Here is a 17,621-nt window from a genome sequence, read left to right as displayed (position 1 = left end):
TCTGACCCCGTACGGGACACCATAAATCTCCCAGTTTAAAGCAGGCTGGGCTGTGGCTGTGCTGGACACGGTGCTGTTGAACATGGTGTGCGGTGTGCAGGATAACGCGCGGCCCAACCCTGTGCCCGCCGGAGGTAAAGCAGGGGCAGCCGCTGGTGAGCAAGAGCAGCATCTGAGAAATTGTCAGTGCCTAAGCCTCTTGAATTTTTTATACGTAAAAAAAGCAAGGATTGTCTGAATTTAGAGCATTGGGAACATCTAGTGCTGCCTGCTCTGGTTTTGCCTGGTTTTCCTTAGGCAACCCAGAGAGGTGGATATGTGGAACTGCCTCGGTCATGCTGTGGCACACCAGCTGTTCGCACAGCTCAACATGGAGAGTTTTTCTCCCAAGTGTGTGCTGGACTGACAAGCTGAGAGCACGAGCGTGTGCCACCCATGGAAACCCACTTCTGCTTCAGCAGAGCACCCTCGGTATCCACCCTGCTTGTTCCTGTGGTGCTCCTGAAGACTTCCAGTTGATTGGCCCAAGACTTCTTTCTACATGTAGGAAAACCACTCAGAAACATCCTTCTGGCCTTTTGCACCAAGAAAAATGCACAAAGGGTTGATTTTGTGGGAAATTTTGGCTGGAGCAAGACAGCTGCCTGCCGTGTGCTGGGCTAGGTCTGACGATACTGATGGCAGGGGCTGTTTTTTTGCCTTGAGCTCTGTGGGGCCAGCCCAGGGATGGGCAGTGCCCAGGCTCCTCTGCCAGCCTGCAGCACCCCCCCGGCAATGGTGATGCTGGGCAAGCCCAGGTGAGACCCCCAGCATCCCTGGGAGATCCATCCCTGGAGGTGGTTGTAGTCAGCACTTTGGGGTGAAAGGCTGAGTGTGCGGGGGGGTGTGTGTGTGTGTGTACATGTGTCTGGGGGCACTGGGTGCCTGAGCAAGGGGGAAGATGCGCAAGCTGGATGTCAGCGTGTGTGCGAGAGGGAGAAACGTCCTGTGCCTGTGACTGGTGTGTGTATGTGCATGTAGGGGGGGGGAATGTATTTTGGGGTTGGGGGTGAGCAAAGAGTGCGTGCCTGTGCTGAGGAGGGGGGGGCTGCAGTGTGTGTGCACAGGGTCACATGTGTGTAGGGGGTCTGTGTGTGTGAGGGGTGTGAGTGGGCAGGAGCGGGCCACGTGCGAAGGGCCGTATGCGTGTGCAAGCTGTGTGCGCGCGGAGGGCCTGCACGGGGGTGCGTGTGCGGGCTGCGTGCGTGCCTGTGTGTGTGCAGGGGCTGCACAGGCGTGTGCAGGGCCGTGTGCGTGTGCAGGCGGGCCGTGCCCGCCCGTGTGTGCCTGTGCGGCGGTGCAGCCCGCCGCTCTGTCACTCAGAGGCCGGCTGACAGGAGCTGCCTCTCCCGCGGCGGCAGATAGCGCTGATTGCTGATTCGAGGAAACAAAATAGCAATTGTAATTATGGGCTCTGATAAGATAAAGGAGGGCGCGGGGAGCGCGGGGACCGGCAGCGGGGCACGGCCGGCAAATTAGCAGCTGTCACTCAGCGCCGAGCAGGCGGCGCCGGCCCCGGCCCCGGCCAGGTACCGGCCCCGGGGGCCGCCCGCCGCAGCCCCGCCGCAGCCCCCGCCCCGGTGCGCAACAGGTGGCGGGGCCGGGAGCGCCGGGGCTCGCCGGAACAATGCAGCCCTCGGCGGCCCTGCCCGGGCTGCGGGGCTGAGCCCCGTCCCGCCGCCGCCGCCCGGCCCCATGGCCCCGCACCGCCGGCCCTGAGGGCGCCCGCCCGCCCCACCAGGTAAGCGCCCGGCGGGGATGCTCGGGGGGGTCCCGCTGCCCGCTCCCCACCCCGGCTGCGGTATTTGCTCAGCATCGCTCGCTCTCGGGACTCCGACCCCCTCCATCCTCCCCCCTCCCGGTAATCCTTTTAATGTCTGGCACGTCCCGGGAGGGCTTGCCTGCCCGGTCCCAATCCACAACGCGCCCGCGGAGCGGCGAGCCCCCAGCGGGGGAACCGCAGCCCCTACGCCCCCTCCCTCCCTCCCTCCCAGCCCTTAAGCCCCGTTTTACGGATGGGGAAACTGAGGCACGGGGCTGGGACGGCGTCCCGCCGGCGGCGACCGCCGCGGAGCCCGGCGCTTAGTGCCAGCCCCGAGCCAGGCGACACCTGGCCCGCCGCCCCCTCTGCCTGGGCAGGTACCGCCGGGCCGGGGGTCGGGGGGCGAGGGGGCGTCGGTCCGGCCGGGCTTCCCCCTGCGGTAACGGCGATCGCCCCCGGGGCTGCGCCCGCCCCCGCCGCCGGGGCCACGGGCCGGGCTCGCCGCCTCCCGGGGCGGCAGCGGGGCCGCGGAGCGGAGCGGGGCGGGGGGTGCCCCGCGGCGGGGGGGCCGCCGGCCCTGCGCCCCGGGGGCTGGGCGGGCGGGCGGGCGGGGGCCTTTCCCCTCTGTAGCCGCTTGTGCCCTCCTTTCCTCGGGGCGAGGACGCGCCGGCAGGGCGAGAGGAGGCGAGGAGACGAGGCAGCGCCGCGCCGCGCCCCCCCGGGCGCTCCCCGCCGCCGCCGGGCCCCGGGCTCCCGGCCCCGCACCGGCCCCGCCATGGACCCCTGCTCCTCGCTGTTCAGCTACGTGTGAGTACCGGCAGCCCCGGCCCTCTGCCCCCGGCCCGCCGCCCCCCCCTCCCCGCCCCCCCTCCGGTTCACACCTTTCTCCTGCTTTCTCTCCCCTCTCCCAGGTTAATGCACTTGTTCGTCCTCTGCCTGCAAGCCCAGGTAAGTGCCCGCTGCCCGCCCGGCTTTGTTTGTCCCCGGGGGCTGGGGGGTGCCCCGCAGCCGCCGCCGAGCGCCCCGGGCTCGGCAGGGAGGGAGGGAGGACGGAGAAACACTTTAAAACCCAGGAGACAAAAGTCGCCCGGCTGTAAAAAGCCGAGGCCGAGGGGGGAGCCCCCCCCCCGGGCTGCAAAATAACGTGCAGCGGGCTCGGGCTGTGAGGCAGGGGGTTCCCGGGGTACCAGCGAATCGCGCAGGGTTAGTTTTAAGCAGCTTTAGGTCCCGTCCCTCCCCGCCTCTGAATGGCACTGTGGATATACCCCCGTTCCTCCTGTCCGGCGTTTTCTTCCTATGCCGCTTCATCCAAAAAAAAAAAAAGTAAAGCGGAATTAAAAAAGAGGAAAGAAACGCCGCTAAAACCTTACTGAAAAGCGCAGGTTTTGATTCAGCTTAAAACTGTCAGACTTCAGCATCGCTGGTTTGTATCTGCCAGAGACAGAAGTGTCACGAATAGATTAAACAGCTTGGGCAGAGCTTGTGCAACACCCGCATACCAGCAGGCACGGGTCGCTGGGAGCAGTGTGCCTGCAAACTGGGGTGAAACCCCCCTTCCCCCTGAGATCACAGGTGCAAAAGCTTTGTTTAAAATGCCCTTTAAGCTCCCTTTTTTAAATTTTCCTGGAAGGCTGGAAAAAAAAGAAAAAATAAAAATCTAGTTTCCAGTCGAAAAGCGGAGGGAGCGAAGCGCTGGGAGTGTGCAGTTGTATAAAAACATTGCTGTAATATTTTGGAGTATGAGATGGAGACCAAATAGCAGCATGGCTAATGACCTCTCCTCCACATGGTACCCTCATCAGAGCTGGGGAGAGAATCCTGCTGCATTATCCAAAACCCGTCTATAGGAAACACACATGCACAGGCAGAAGCGGAGGGAGAGAGATGACATTGTCAAGGGGAGATATCTCTATAAAGCCAGCTTTGGAAGAGCAGTGGCTTTTGCTTTTATTGGGTTTTTCTGTTGTTGTTGTTGAAGACGGGAGGAAATCTTCCCATTTGATGTGGGGGTGGTGGGGGGTAGTCCCAGCCTTCTGATGTTGAAAGGAGCTATCTCCTAACATTTGCTCAGAATACATCTTTATAAATGTCAGGGAGCAGCGAAACTTTCCAGACTTAAAAGAGGGATTTGAGACGAGGGGGGAAAAAAAAGACTTCTGTGCAAGCTCGTGAGCCAGGGCTGAGGGGGGAGCAGGTTTGGCCGCTCATGAAAATCATTTAAAGCCCAGGAGCAACAGTGTCAGGTCTGGAGGGGCTGAGCTCAGCTGCGGCTCTGGGGCCAGCGGGTGTGCTGGGCATGGGCACCGCTCTGCCGGCACCGAACAGCTGGCTGTGGGCGAGGGACAGGTTTGCATGGGCAGCACGTGTGTATCCTTGGGTGATTACGCCACTCTATACCTGAGCTGGGGCATGGTTTTCTCATGATTTTTACACCTTATAGCTCTACCTTCTCTGGGGACTTCGTTTTTAAAGAGCTCAGTAAGTGGGGTGTTTGGGAGCAGAGCTTGGGACCCAGAGGAAAGGCAGCTGTTGGGGTACGTGTCCGGGGCAGCAGCAGCAGTAGTGTGCTCCTGCAGAGGCGAGAAAGGTGCGGGATGAGTGTGTCAGCCCCTTTGGGGGGCAGCCCAGCGCCCTCCCGCCCCTCTCCAGACCCCCTCCACCTCCCAGCCTTGATGCCCATGTTTGGTACCCCAGTGCCAGCTGGGACCCACTGAGTCCCCGGGGCGCCTCTGGGGTCACTGAGCCCTGTCATGCTCCCGGGTCACCTGCCTATCTCTGCTTAGGGCATGTCTGGAACTGGCACGGCTCTGTAAAGGGCTCTGGTCGCTGTGTCCTGGAGCTTAATGCTCCTTCTCCCAGGGAGGCTTTGGTGGCGCAAGAGGTACCACTGCCGTCCCGGCTCTGTGCCTCCCTGTAAAGCCTGGCTGGAGGCCGGCGATCTCTGCTCAGCCCGTTCGTTCCTCTGAGGAGTAGAGATTATAATGGTGTGTCGTATATTTTTTAATTTCCTAAAGGTAACTGTTCAGTCCCCACCTAATTTTACACAGCATGTGAGGGAGCAGAGCCTGGTGACGGATCAGCTCAGCCGACGGCTCGTCCGTACCTACCAGCTGTACAGCCGGACCAGTGGGAAACATGTGCAGATCTTGGACAACAAGAAAATCAATGCGATGGCAGAGGATGGGGATGTGCACGGTAAGGACGTGCAATGGGGGCGGGTGTGTGGGGGAGCTGGGGAGGTGTTCGCAGCCCAGCGCAGCGATTGATGATTTCCGTCCTGTTTGTTAGCCAGAAATCATTAAAATCGTTCGGCTTGTGGGGGCTTGTAAAGGGAGAACATAGGGGTCAGCGATCAGCGGCTGTGTGATTCAAGGTGAGGGCAGGTTCCCTGTGCTGAGGGAGGGGACTGGTTCTTGCAAGATGGGCTCTGCTCCCTTCTTTTTCATTCTTGGTTTGCACCTGACTTGGAGGGCTTGGGGCTGTAGTGTGCTGAGCAGCATCAGTCACTTCAGCCCTTTGCAGGGCTGGGAATTTCTGAGACTTTCTTTTGGAAAAGAAATGGAGAGAAAAGTTGAAAAAGAAAAGGGGGTGGAGGGTGGCAGGGGGACACGGCTGCTTTGGAAACCTTCCCTACACTAGAACTGCCCAAAGTGGCGTTTCCCTGCCCCTCCTTCCTCAAAACAAACCCTGAGCAGAGGCTCAGCGAGGCAGTTGGCTGTGGGTGAAGATGCTGCAGCGTCTCCAGAGACAAAGCAGGGGAACTCTGCAGGCACAAGAGCCTGCACTGTGCCACGGCCCCTCTGCCATTGCCCTGGCACCCTCTCCCCAAAACCTCCCCCCTCCCTGGGGCAGGGGGTCCGATCCCTCCACTGGGGACACTCAAAGCCCAAATACTTTGATCGTGTGCGCTAATGACACATTGGGACGGTCAAATGCTGCGCAGGGGTCAGTGGGGCCAGCGAGCCCCGGCACTGCCGGGGGCTGGCTGCGTGAGGCCAGATCCTGCACCCGCATCAGGGAAGCGCCTGTATTCCTGTGTGTTGTACATAGGAATCACAACTGTTTTTCTTTGGTATTAGCTGCAATTTCCCTTTCTTGCTTGGGGAGATTAGTAGAAACACTTTTTCTTCCTTCCCCTTCTGGTGTGGGTGTTTGGGTTTTTTTGTTTGTGGTTTTTTTTTTTTTTCTCTCTTCGTTTTGGTTTGGCTCAAAATTTCATGCTGGACCTTAGCAGTGCAAGCACAGCGTGGATTCCATCTATATGGTATTCCATACATCCAGCATTAATCTTCCAAATAAATTATTCCCACCCTGGAGCAGCTCTGGCTTGAAAAGGCATTAGCTAATTTCCCAAGCAAAAAATCCCATCTTGTTTTAGACCTATAATGCCTGGATTTCAAAAAGCAGTTAGTGAATATTTAAATAATGACCAGGTTTAAATAAGGCCAGAAGGAGGGGACTGGTGGTGGCTTGAAAAACTCTATTAAAATGTAATAAAAAAAGGTTAAGCATTTGAAGAGCTAAGGAAGAAAATGAAGACTGATCTAAACCAGAAAGAGAACAAGCAGTTTTTCAGATGTAAAGTTTTAAAAGAGTTGCAAGTCTGTAAATGTTAAAATAGAGGTTCAGGATTGTTCTATATGAATCTCTAGGGAGGCCCCCATGTCTGGAAGAACTATTAAAACGCTTCTTACTTTCACCTTTTTTAACATTTCCTGAATACTTTCTCCTCTTCGCAGTCCAGTTGGGGGATCAAGTGTGTCTCGCTGCATTTTTTCAGCATTTACGTAGCCACTTTCCCTTCAAAGTTTGAGCATGAAACATAATTTTACCGGGATAAATCTGTCACTTAAGTGAAAGAATAGAGTTGAAAATGTTAAGCTCCCCCTCCCCTCAAAAAAGGGGAAAACCAAAAATAAGGACTCCCCCAAATCATTATTTAGAAATCCACTTTTGCAGCAAAGAGCCTCCCTTCCTGAGCCCTCCCTTCTGCTTTTTTTTTTTTTAATCTCATTTTTGGGGGGTGGGTGTGTAAAAGGGGTTGATTTATTTTTGCAGATGACCCCTTTCCCCATGTTGATATTTTTACAGCCGACTTAACATCGAGTCTGGTGTTTTCAGTTATCTGTCTTAATTGTCAATATTTGATTGACTTCTTTTAATTCTGAGGGAAGGCGGGCGGCCGGTGCAGCCTGGCTCGCCCCTCGCAGGCTGTGCCTGTCACCGAGCAAAGCGCTGCTGGCCGCAGCCGGGGCTGAACCCCGCGAGCCGCCAGGGATGCCGTGCATCCCTGCCAACTTGCCGGTTTCATCTGTGCCAGGGTTTTCTGCTGGTCAGGGCTGGGGCTTGTGGGGTTCACGGCTTGCCTGCATGGGTCTAGGGACAGAGGTCTTTGGGGACAGGTTGTCCTCATCCTCTGCGGGTGGCAGGGCTGGGCTCATGCGAGGTGGCAAACCTGGCCAGCGGCTGTAAATCACAGCTGCCCTTTGGAGGGGGAAGAGAAGAAAAAAAAAAAAAAAAAAAAAAAAAAAAAAGGCCAAAAGAGAAGTGACGCGCATCTTTAAAGCGGGGTTTTGTGCTCACTGGGGCCGAGGCCTCCCTGCTCCCTCCCTCCTTCCTCTGTCCCTCCCTCCCTCCCCGCTTTTTCTATCTCTCTGAGAGAAAAATCAATTCTCCTCGAACCTTTTACTGCCTCAGAGATCAATTCCTCACCCTTTCCCCAATATAGATAAATAGGGGATCACTGTCTCAGCGCTTCCTTTGCTGAGTACTGTGGCTCTCGTGGCTGGTTTTGGGGATTCTGGGTGTGTGCCAGGCTCTGGGCATTGGTGCTGGGGTGGCATAATCTGGAGCTGGCTCTTCCCAAATTTTTCAGCTCTCATAGTCCAGGCTGTGCCCAGCTGGGGTAGGGGGGCTGGGGGCATGGGGCAGTTTGGGGATGAGAAGTGCTGCAGGATGATATTAGCAGGAGGAAGCGTGGAGATGGGGTGTCTGTATGTACCTCAAGCCTGCCTGGCCCAGCAGTGCCAAATCAGTTGGCCTGAGTAAATTTTGGGATGCCCTTTCCATTGCTCAACTCAGCTGCTGCCAGCACTGTCCACCCCCTGTCCCCCACCCTTGGTGCCTCTGACCTCAGCAGTGCCTGGGATGCAGGATCAGGGCATCACGGAGACAGAGAGGCAGCAGTCTGCTCCTGGCCCAGAGGGTGATTTAGGCTCGCTTTAGCTTGTGTGTGTGCCCACAGCCTCCTGCCATTCGGAGCATCGTTTTGCAAAGCCACCCGCTTCACAGCTGCATCGTTGTTCTTGCTGGGGCTTGCCGATGGCTGAGCATCCTGGGGTAGAAATGTGCAAGCCAGGGTGAGCCACAGTCCTGAGCAACCAAGCAGCCCTTGTGCAGAGGTTGGAGAGGAGAAATAGGGCGTCAATGGGCTTATTCCCATAAGGCTAGACACTTGGAAGGCTCATGGGCTGTGCTCTAATTACCTTGCCAAATTGCACTTACAGTGCTAGGGGCTGATGCTGGGCAAGAGGTGATGGTGGTGAGATGGGACAGTCCTGGCTGGCTTTTCAGTGCCACGGGGAGATCTTTGGTGCTTGGCACAGCCCTTTTGAGGTGCAAACAGGTAGCCACCATATCCATCTGGGCTTGTGCTGGGGACAGCAGCTGCAGGGCCGGGGAGAAGGATGTCCTGTCCCCATCCTCCCCCTTCCCTGGGGATGGATGGGCTTTGGGGCTCGGGTTCCCAGGGCGAAGGCAGGGAGGGAAGGTGACAGGTCTATTTATAGGCGGCCCATCGACCCAGCGATTTGCATAGCTCCTTCGGAAGTCGATCGATGCCTCCATTAAAAAACTGAGACCAAATCAATACGCCCTCTCGACTCGTGCAAAGGTGAAAGGCATTAAAAGGATGGCCGTACCCTTCACGCCTCCCCTGCCAGCTGCAAAGTCACTGCTCCTCCTGCAGCCCTGGCCCAACAGAGACACACAGAGCGGCGTCCCCTGGGCTGGGGACAGCTGGCAGCACGCCGTGCTCTTCCAGAGGGTGCCTGCCTGCTGCCTGCCTGCAGGCTCGCCCAGACCTGCCTCTGTTTGCAGGACAGCTGGCTTACTCTCCGCTGGCCGGTGTGTGCCCTGCTCACTGCCCTGCCTCCCTTCCATGATGCTTCTCTAGCATCTAAACTGCTGAGCCCTGCGGAGCTGGGTGGGGCGGAGCTGCTCCCCCTTCAGCACAGCTCAGGGTGGCAAAGGGATGTGCCCAAGGTCATGCAGGGACACAGTGGCAGGGTAGAGGGACTGAGGCAGGCTCTTAACCTCATGCCCTGATCTTAGGGCTCTGTGGCCCAGTCACCAGAGAGCGTGTGCCTGCAGTGCCCAGCACCACGGTGCATTGCTGGGGTTTCCATCCCCGTGCCTGCCTCATCCCGGAGCCTCCGTCTCTGACCTCCATCTCTCTTTCCTGTTGCTCTCCCCAGCCAAGCTCATCGTGGAGACGGACACCTTCGGGAGCCGTGTGCGCATCAAGGGGGCAGCCACAGGTTTCTACATCTGCATGAACAAGAAGGGGAAGCTGATCGGCAAGGTAGGGTGCTGGGCAAGCCAGGGAAGTGGTGTGGGTGCTGAGTGGGGGTTGCCAAGAGAGGAGCTCTTACCCAATACAGAGCCCGTTAGTGGGGATGGGGAGGTGAGGTGGGGGTCCCCAGAGCTCCGCGAGCCCAGCCTTTTGGAGGACAGGGGGATGAGCCATCCTGCAGCCCGGGTGGCAGGAGGCAAGGCGTGGAGCAAGGAAGGCAGGCGGGTGCCGTGTGGGGCGCATTCCTTGTATCTCCCCGAACAAATAGGCGGATTGCTGGGCTATTCTCCCCGATTACATGGTACAAGTGCCAGGAATGTTAAGATGCTCCGTGGGGCTGGCCCCAAGGCCTGGCCTGCCGCACACGGGTTAGTCACGCCCTCCCTCCAGAGCCTCATGCACCCTCCTCGGGGGCAGAGGCGGGTGGATGTGCAAAATCCCACTGGGACAGTGATTGTTTGGGAGGATTTTCCATGGCAGCTCCTTCCCTGGGGCTGGCTGATTCGGGTCACCTCCCTGGTCCTGCTGCTGGCTGTTACGGGGAGGGGCTCAGCCCCCAGCTGCCCTGTGCTCCCTGCTACCTGTGTCCATGGGCAGCATCCCTACAGACCCCACGTTACCACTCCTGCCCCTTGATGCCCATCCTATATTAAAGACCCCAGTGAGGGTAGGATGGGTGTGTGAATCGCCACTGAGATGGACAGTTTGCTCATGGTGATGCTGCTGAGGCAATCCAGCCTCTGATATGGATGGGGGCAGGATGGGAGCAGGCAAAAATCCCCTTCTGGCTGCAGTGGAAGTGGAGGCTGGGACAAGCTGCACTGGGGCTTACAGCCCAGGGCTGACATCACACTGGGGATGTGAGCCGCAATGAGCAGCATCTGTCCATGCCACGATGCCTGGTCCCCACATCTTTCTAAGGAAAAGCAGATTCTGGGCAATTCTGACCTGTAGGAGAAGAGGTGGGAAAAGTGAGCCCTTGGCTGCCCCCAGGCACTGCAACCCTGTTGCAGCATCAGCCAGCCCAGTTTGCAGCAGAGAGAAGCAGCCCTCTGACCCAGCACCCGTTGCTTAAATCTCTTCCTCTGTTCCCTCTCAGAGCAATGGCAAAGGCAAGGACTGTGTCTTCACGGAGATCGTCCTGGAGAACAACTACACGGCGCTGCAGAACGCCAAGTATGAGGGCTGGTACATGGCCTTCACCCGCAAGGGCCGCCCGCGCAAGGGTTCTAAGACCCGGCAGCACCAACGGGAGGTACATTTCATGAAAAGGCTTCCCAAGGGCCACCAGACCACCGAGCCCCACAGACGCTTTGAGTTCCTCAACTACCCCTTCAACCGGAGAAGTAAAAGGACTAGAAACTCCAGCTCCAGGGTGGGCCCTTGACGTGCCTGCCTCTGCCCACCCTGCCCTGCACCTCTCCTGGAGGACTGTCCTCTGAGCTGGGTGGACTATATGTAGAGACTTTCCCATATGGGTATTAAATAAAAAAAAAAAAAGGGGGGGTAGGGGGGGGATAAAAAAAGTTACCTGCTCTAGTTGATAATTTGGGGGGGGTGTTTGGTTTTTACAAAAAAAAAAAAAAAAAAAAAAAAAAAGAAAAAAAGAGAGAGAAAGAAGAGAGAGGCTCTATTTTTGTACTCCAGCTTTAAAAGAAATGAAATGTTCAAAGACTGGTGAAAGGGGAAGAACCCTTCACTTAGAAATGTTCTAGTCCGTTTGGGGTCGTGCTTTATTTTGTAATTATTTTTTTTTTGTAGCTCTAGGGGGAAAGGAGGGGAAAAGAATTACCATTTAAAACAAACAAGCAAAAAAAAAAAAAAAAATGGAAATCCAAAACTGGGAGTGATGTGCTACTTAAATGAACTGAATTAACACCAGAGAAGATGAAGAGGTTGAAAAACAATTAAGGGGAGGGGATTATTTCAGAGATGGTTGGAGGCCTCCCAGGTGGGTTTTGCAGCTGAGTGATGTGTGGGCACTGCATGTGGGGGCTGGCTGCGACAACACCTGGGCTGAGGACCACTGGATGCTTTCCTTCCTCAGATGCGCCTGCTTCTTCGGCTGAGCAAGGGCTTGCTGGAAGCTGCTTGCATCCTTCTGAAAACGCTGCTGGCTTCACAGCTCCCAACTTACTCTTTTTCTCAGGAGGGGACAGGGGTGATGGACACCCCAGAGAAAGTCCTGAACTGACTTGGTACCTCTTACCCACAAGAGCATCTTTGGCATTTGGTTTGTTTTAAACTACTAAGGTGAGGCAGTGGGCGACGGCTGCCACGGAGTGGGCTGGTAACTGGTATTTTCTTTTTTTTCCATGTGGAAAATGTGAACTTCTCACCAAAAATTGATATTTTTTTCCTGTCTATATTTTTTATCAGATGGAAGTTTTCATCCATAAGATTAAAAAAGTTTACAAATTACTGTGGAGCCATTTTGGGCTGGTTTTGTCATAATATTCAGTTTGTGGTTGGCACTTCCATTGTCAACCATTTCTTCCAGGTTTGCTTTTTGATAAAAAACCACTGCTGTCCTTGTCCTCCTAGGAAAGGAGAAGTTTTCTTCCAAAATTTCTGTGTTGACAGTAGCCCAATTTTCTGTTTAGAAAAAAAAAAACAAACTAAAGGAAATGTTAAATCTCTTGAGTGAACATCCCCAGCCAGTCCTGCTATGTGCATGCTGCCCTGGGACTGCAACTCTCTCCAGAGGGTTAAAGCAATTATTCTTCACAGGATGGGCAAACAAAGACACTGGATAGGAGCCAGAACCAGGGGTGACTTTTCCTCCAGTCTTTTTTGATTGTTTGGTTTTTTTCTGTTTCCTTGAGGATTTTTGTTTTGTTTTGGTTGTGTACAAATTGAATATGAAATGATTGAAATATTTATTTAATATGTGCATTAAAAATTTGTATTAGTCTAACTGAGCCTGATGCTTTCCAGGGAGGGGCTGGGGCACTGAAGAGTCGAGTTGGAGAGGGGCAAAGGAGGATGGTGAGGTGCTGAATGAGGCTGAGGCTGCTGCTTGGCACAAGCCCCTTCCCAAGGGAACAGACATGGGAAGCGGGAGGATGACACCAGGATCCTGGATCCAGATGAGTCTTGTGGAAATCATGGTTTTTCCTTGCACTAAATTCCAGGTTTAATGGGCAGATGCCACCTCTTTGTCCTGTGGGGACAGGCCCATTGCAGGCTGAATGGGGACATGGTGGTCAAGGCTCCATTGCACTGTTTTTAAGCATGGAAGGAGGTTTTCCAAAAGAGAAAGCTGGTGTCTGCTCCTCTCTGCTCTGGGTGAGCTTGATGTCTGTGAAAAACGGGCTGTTGGGTCTCCACCTTTTGTGATACTCAGCTCTGCTGAGGTGCTGGGTCTTGCTCACAGGAGCTGATGGGGAGATTCATACATCGAGTGGTCTCAGATATGGAAAGATGCGCGACTAGAATTGTATATGTAAAAAAAAAATATATTGCAGAGATGGAGCAGCCTTGCAACGTGAGTCTCACCATTGCTGGTGCCGCCATCCTCGTGGGGTGCCTGCGACACTGCTTCATGCTCAGGGTGTCCTTTGTCCACGGAGTGCGAGGATGAGCCATCCCCCAGCTGATGCCATGGCCTGGGCTGAGCTGTCAGCATATATCGTTAATTTAAAGGAAGGAAACTCAGAGGCTGAGGGCTCAGCCATGCTCTGCATCTGAGCGTCGCCGCTGTCACGCGGAGGTCATGGGTGACGTTTGTGCTGGTGGCATTTGGCCGCTGTCCCAGGAGGGACCCCAGGGCTGCAGAAGCCTGGAGCCCACAGAGCTGCCACAAGCCCACATTGTGGTTTCCAGATTACAGCAACTAAAAGTGAATAGTTCCTGGCCTTTCCTCAGGCAGAGATGGTGTCTGATAGTCCTTAATGGTTGCTTTTCTTTCATTAATTTGTCCAATTACTTTTCCTAATGGCTTTGTGAATCTGGGTGAATTGGTGCTCCAGGTCTGCTCCAGGTGAGGATAACAGAGGGGCAGGACTCCTCCCTTGTTATCTGTCCCCCAGGGACAGCAATGACAGCAAAGGGCATGGTATGGGTGCTCAGCCTCCAGTAAGGCTGTTCCCCCCTTTCTGCCATCCCGGGATGCAGCCGAGGGTTGGAGCAGGGGGCACCCACCACCCTGGGGGTTTGAGCCAGGAATGGACACCCCTGTGTCCTTGCACAGTTCTGTACCACACACCGTTCCTAACCCTTGTCGTCTGCTCTGCCACAGCCTGCCTTTGTGAAAGGCACCCAGGCCTGACTCCTGGGAAGGGACCCCTGCTTTTCCAGCTTGCTTGGTCTGTGGTTAATTAGCCCCTTTTCATTAAAGGGCTTTTGAGTGGCCATGTTGTCTAGTAGCACTACAACTTGGGGCTTTGTTTATTGCTTGAATTTGTCCAGCTTCAGCTTCCAGCCAGCAAATGTTTTGCCTTTGCTTGGAAGATTAAAGAGCCTACTGCTAGTTAGTTAATGAGTAAGTGCATTAATTAATGGTTCCTCATACCCTGTCTCTGCACTGATACTGCTTGGTCCCTGGCATGGTTGGAGCAGCTCATGCTCTTCCTGGTGACCTGGGCCCACAGGGTCCTCAGCGTGTGGTCCTTCTGGGCTGGTAGCTCCCACCACCCATGCAGGGGACAGTCCCTGGTGGTACATGCTGTTCCTCCAGGGATGCAGAAACCCTGGCTGCTGGTTGAATACACAGGGTCAATCATCAGCCCAGGAACCTGGAACTGTTCTTTTCTCCTCCATCACTAACAGGTGTGTGAACCAAGCTTGGGAGTCGAAGCCAACCCAAAGGCTCCGGGGACTGTGGGATGCTGAGCTGGGGCTGGACCCGGGAGACCACTGGGGATGGAATGTGTTGGAGGTGGTTGTTTGCTTCCATCAACTTATGCCTTTAGCATGGGTGTTTTGGGCAGAAACTCCTGCTCTGAGCTAGCAAAGTCCTTGTGACAGGGACGTGCCTGTCCCTAGTGCTGCCAATCACAGTGTCACCCTTCGGTCCCCTCGCTGCCACCAGCTGGCTGGAGGGAGGTGGCAGATGAAGCAGGCGAGGAGCTGCACTGCCCTGGCTGTTGGTACAGGGATGAGTGCCCCATCCTGAGCTCCAAGCAGTGGCGCATGCGTGTCCCTGCCCGTACAGGACTTTGCTGTGCAATGCCATCTGGACACAGCAGCAAGGCTGAAGCTGAGTGATGTTTGGGAGGGTTTGTCTGGCAAGGTGACACTGGGAAGCCCGGCTGGTGCAGTAAGTAAGGAGTAAATGTGGGGTGAAACCCACAAGGGCAATGCCAGGCAGGGAGAAGGGTTTTCAGGTTAAACGTGGCTATGGCAGAGAAACCGTAGACGGGCAGGAATAAATCAAAGTGGCAAGAAAAGGGGTCTGTGCTGTCTAAGCAGGAGCTGCATCAGTGCTTGATGCACCAAGCCCCAAACCTTGTGGTATATGTTGTCTCCACTCCCACCTCTTCTCTCCCAACTTTTCCACGAGGTCTGCTCGGAGAAGGGTGCCCACTGAGCAGGGTGGGCTGCGTGATGCTGCGGCAGGGTTGGAGCTTGCCCAGGCCCCCTTGGAAGCTTGGGAAGGGGGACTGGGGTGTTTGTTTATTGCATCAGGCTCAGCTTTCAAACATCTCCCTGCCATCCCCCTCCCCCTCCTTTAATTAATTCTGGGTAAGAAGTCCTGGCTTTATTGTGCCACCGAGCTGAGGGCTCCCTGTGGGAAAAGTCACACCTTCTGAACAGCTTCTGATACCATGCAAATGAAGGACAAGTCCAGGAAACGCTTTCATCTCGGACCTGTCCAGCCCCCTGCCCATTAATTACACACGTTTCATTTGTGTGAGAGCAATTCCTCTCGGGGAGGGGGCGGGGGATGGCTACGGTTTGGGATCATCTCAGCCCTGCTCTCTAAAGACTCCTCCTTGGAACAGGGTTTATAGCCAGAAACGAGATGTTCAGGGGCTCAGCGGGGGATCCCATATTTCTGTTCTCACACAGCAGCTCCAAATCAAACTGGCTTGTTGGCAGGCCCCATCCTGCTGGTGGGGAGGGCTCAGTGCTGCCCTGCACCCTGCTTGGTGCCAGCAAGCCCTGGCTGTGGATCCAAGCGCCACAGGAGCATCCTGGAGGGAGGTGCAGGGTGGAGCAGAAACGAGCTCAGTGCTGTCCCAAGGGAATGACTCTCCAGGGCCAGGAGCTCATGAGATGGGTAACTTTGGGCAGGGTGGCCACAAAATGAGTCTTATGTAGGGAAACACCTCTCCACGCTGCTACTGAACTGCACTTGTTGGGGGACCGTGTCACACCGTGACAGGGCACAAAGTTTTCTCGGCCACATGTGGACCAAACCCAACTCCCCTGTTGAGCCTTGGTCTCTGTGCTTCTCTCCTTTCCACACAGCCCCTCTGACTGCGGTGTTCCCAGCATGGCTGCAGCTGAAGTCACCTCCAAGCTGGCTCCTGTTTTCCCAAGGCTGATGGGGGGAGTTGGCTCCAGATCCTGGAGAAGGCACAGAGTGAGGGGATGTGGACTACCATGGGTTTTCACAGCCTGTTTCCTGGCCATGATAATAACACTTAGCACTTCTGTAGCACCTGGGATGCTCCAAGCACCTCCACATCTGCTCCTCATTACCACCCCACTTACCATTTGCAGCATCTCTGCCCCCTCCCCATACACGCCTATGGCAGTAACAGCTCTCCCCTTGAAACGGGGCCACCCCCCAACTGTCCTCCTGGAAATCTCCTTCCAGGCAGGGTACCAAGGAGCTGCAACCACATTCTGCTCTGGGGTCAGGGTTCAGAGGCTACCCTCCAGGACTGGGGTAAGTGGTTTAGGGTGACTGCTGTGGCTTTGCTGCAGAAGACCTTTGACAGCCAAGTTTGCTGTTTGTCTTCCTGCTGGAGTTAGGATATGTAATCTGTGTCCTCTGGTGTTGACAAGCCGTGGGCCTGCAGAGATACGTCAGTTATGGCTTGGTGCACCAGAGAAGCTCTTGGGAGATGCTGGAAGGATATTTGTGAGTTGGTTAACGGGAACCTGCAGCCTTTCTGGGTCAAAGTGCCAGGCTCTAGCAAAGCTGCTCACCCACCCACTGGCCCTGTGTTATGTCACTAGAGGATGAGAGAGGGCTCACGTGTGGATGGGTTGCAGATTACAGCCGTTACTGCAGATTACCTGATAAATGGCCCTGGCTACTCTGCAATGAAACACACTTAAGATTAGCTGTACTGGGAGCAGAGGGGATGGTCTTGGGCTTTGTGTAATTTGCAGTATCTCTCCTATGCTCATAGTGGCTGTGGCACCAGAAGGTCCCTCCAGGCTGTCAGATGTGATGACCAAGATATAATCTGTGGTTGCAAAATCCCATCTTAGAGATTGGAGAAGGCTTGGCTATGTTGGGAAGAACAACTCCAGCTATGCCCAGGTCCTACTGCTTTGCTAAGCTTGTGCTGTCAATTGCTGTGGACTGGAAACGGGATGGTGAGGGATGCCAGAGCCTCCCCAGTTCAGTGGATACCTGATCTGTGCCCCTTCTCCCATTCAGGTCTTCTGTTCAGCCACGGAGTAACCCCTTTCAGCCATAATCATGGTGCTGCAAAGAGTCCTTGCTTCTGGGCTGGCTTCTCCGGCCAATAGTCTTTTTAATTTTCCCCCCCTCTCTTAAAGCTTTTGTAACAGAAGGAAAAACTCAGCCTCATTCTTGCTGTGATTATTTTGCTAACTTGTTTTGCCGTAGTAGCACATCTTGGTGGCTGGAGTCTCCTCTTTGAGCTGCTCACAAGAGTAAATGACAGCTCTTGCCCCAAAGATATGCTGTTCTGTATGGTCAGCCGTAGCAGGTGGTGTAAGATAGCAAGACAGACCTAACCACAGGTCTAGTTGCTACCCCAGCAAAAGAGAGTCCTGGGAAGGGATTTGAAGGAGGGCTGGAAGGTGCCCCTTCCAGCAAACATAAAAAAAATAATCCAATCGTAACATCCCAAAAACGAACAAAAAAAGCTGCTGGAGTAGCTGAAGTGCAGGATGATGAGACCCAGGTTGTGCATCAGTAGGGAAATTTTGGCAGCTGAGATGTGAGGTGGGACCTTGAGTGCTGGCTGTACTTGCCTGCTCAGGCCCTGGGACATGGCCGCACTCCCCATCACCCCATGAGAAGCAGCTGCCCAGCTGGGCCCCGGCCCTTTGGTAATGGCCTGTGAATTTCCCTCGGCTCTGTTAATTGCCTCCCGG

General features: G+C 55.1%; 1 protein-coding gene across 2 annotated transcripts; it reads left to right on the top strand.

The window, feature by feature from the left end:
* Window positions 1–2,461: 2,461 nt before the first annotated feature.
* On the top strand, window positions 2,462–10,838 carry FGF8 (fibroblast growth factor 8). 2 transcript variants are annotated; one of them, XM_040606924.1, is made up of 5 exons: window positions 2,462–2,608; window positions 2,713–2,749; window positions 4,849–4,996; window positions 9,277–9,383; window positions 10,474–10,838. In XM_040606924.1, the coding sequence occupies exons 1-5, from the start codon at window positions 2,577–2,579 to the stop codon at window positions 10,759–10,761; spliced, it is 612 nt and encodes a 203-aa protein (XP_040462858.1). In that variant the 5' UTR covers window positions 2,462–2,576; the 3' UTR covers window positions 10,762–10,838. The 2 variants fall into 2 exon arrangements, with proteins under 2 accessions (XP_040462858.1, XP_040462856.1); XM_040606922.1 differs by having other exon boundaries at window positions 4,816–4,996.
* The last annotated feature ends 6,783 nt before the right edge of the window (window positions 10,839–17,621 follow it).

The sequence above is a fragment of the Falco naumanni genome, chromosome 9 (assembly GCF_017639655.2).
Source record: "Falco naumanni isolate bFalNau1 chromosome 9, bFalNau1.pat, whole genome shotgun sequence".
NCBI lineage: Eukaryota > Metazoa > Chordata > Aves > Falconiformes > Falconidae > Falco > Falco naumanni.
The sequence above is the reverse complement of the archived record's forward strand: the minus strand, read 5'-3'. Positions and strand labels throughout refer to the sequence as shown.

Bases quoted from the DNA above. Each gene is read 5' to 3' on its own strand.
- FGF8 (XM_040606922.1), top strand. From the start codon at position 2,577: ATGGACCCCTGCTCCTCGCTGTTCAGCTACGT. The intron at 2,750-4,815 runs GTAAGTGCCCGC...AATTTCCTAAAG, and splicing joins TCCTCTGCCTGCAAGCCCAG to GTAACTGTTCAGTCCCCACC. The intron at 9,384-10,473 runs GTAGGGTGCTGG...GTTCCCTCTCAG, and splicing joins AGGGGAAGCTGATCGGCAAG to AGCAATGGCAAAGGCAAGGA.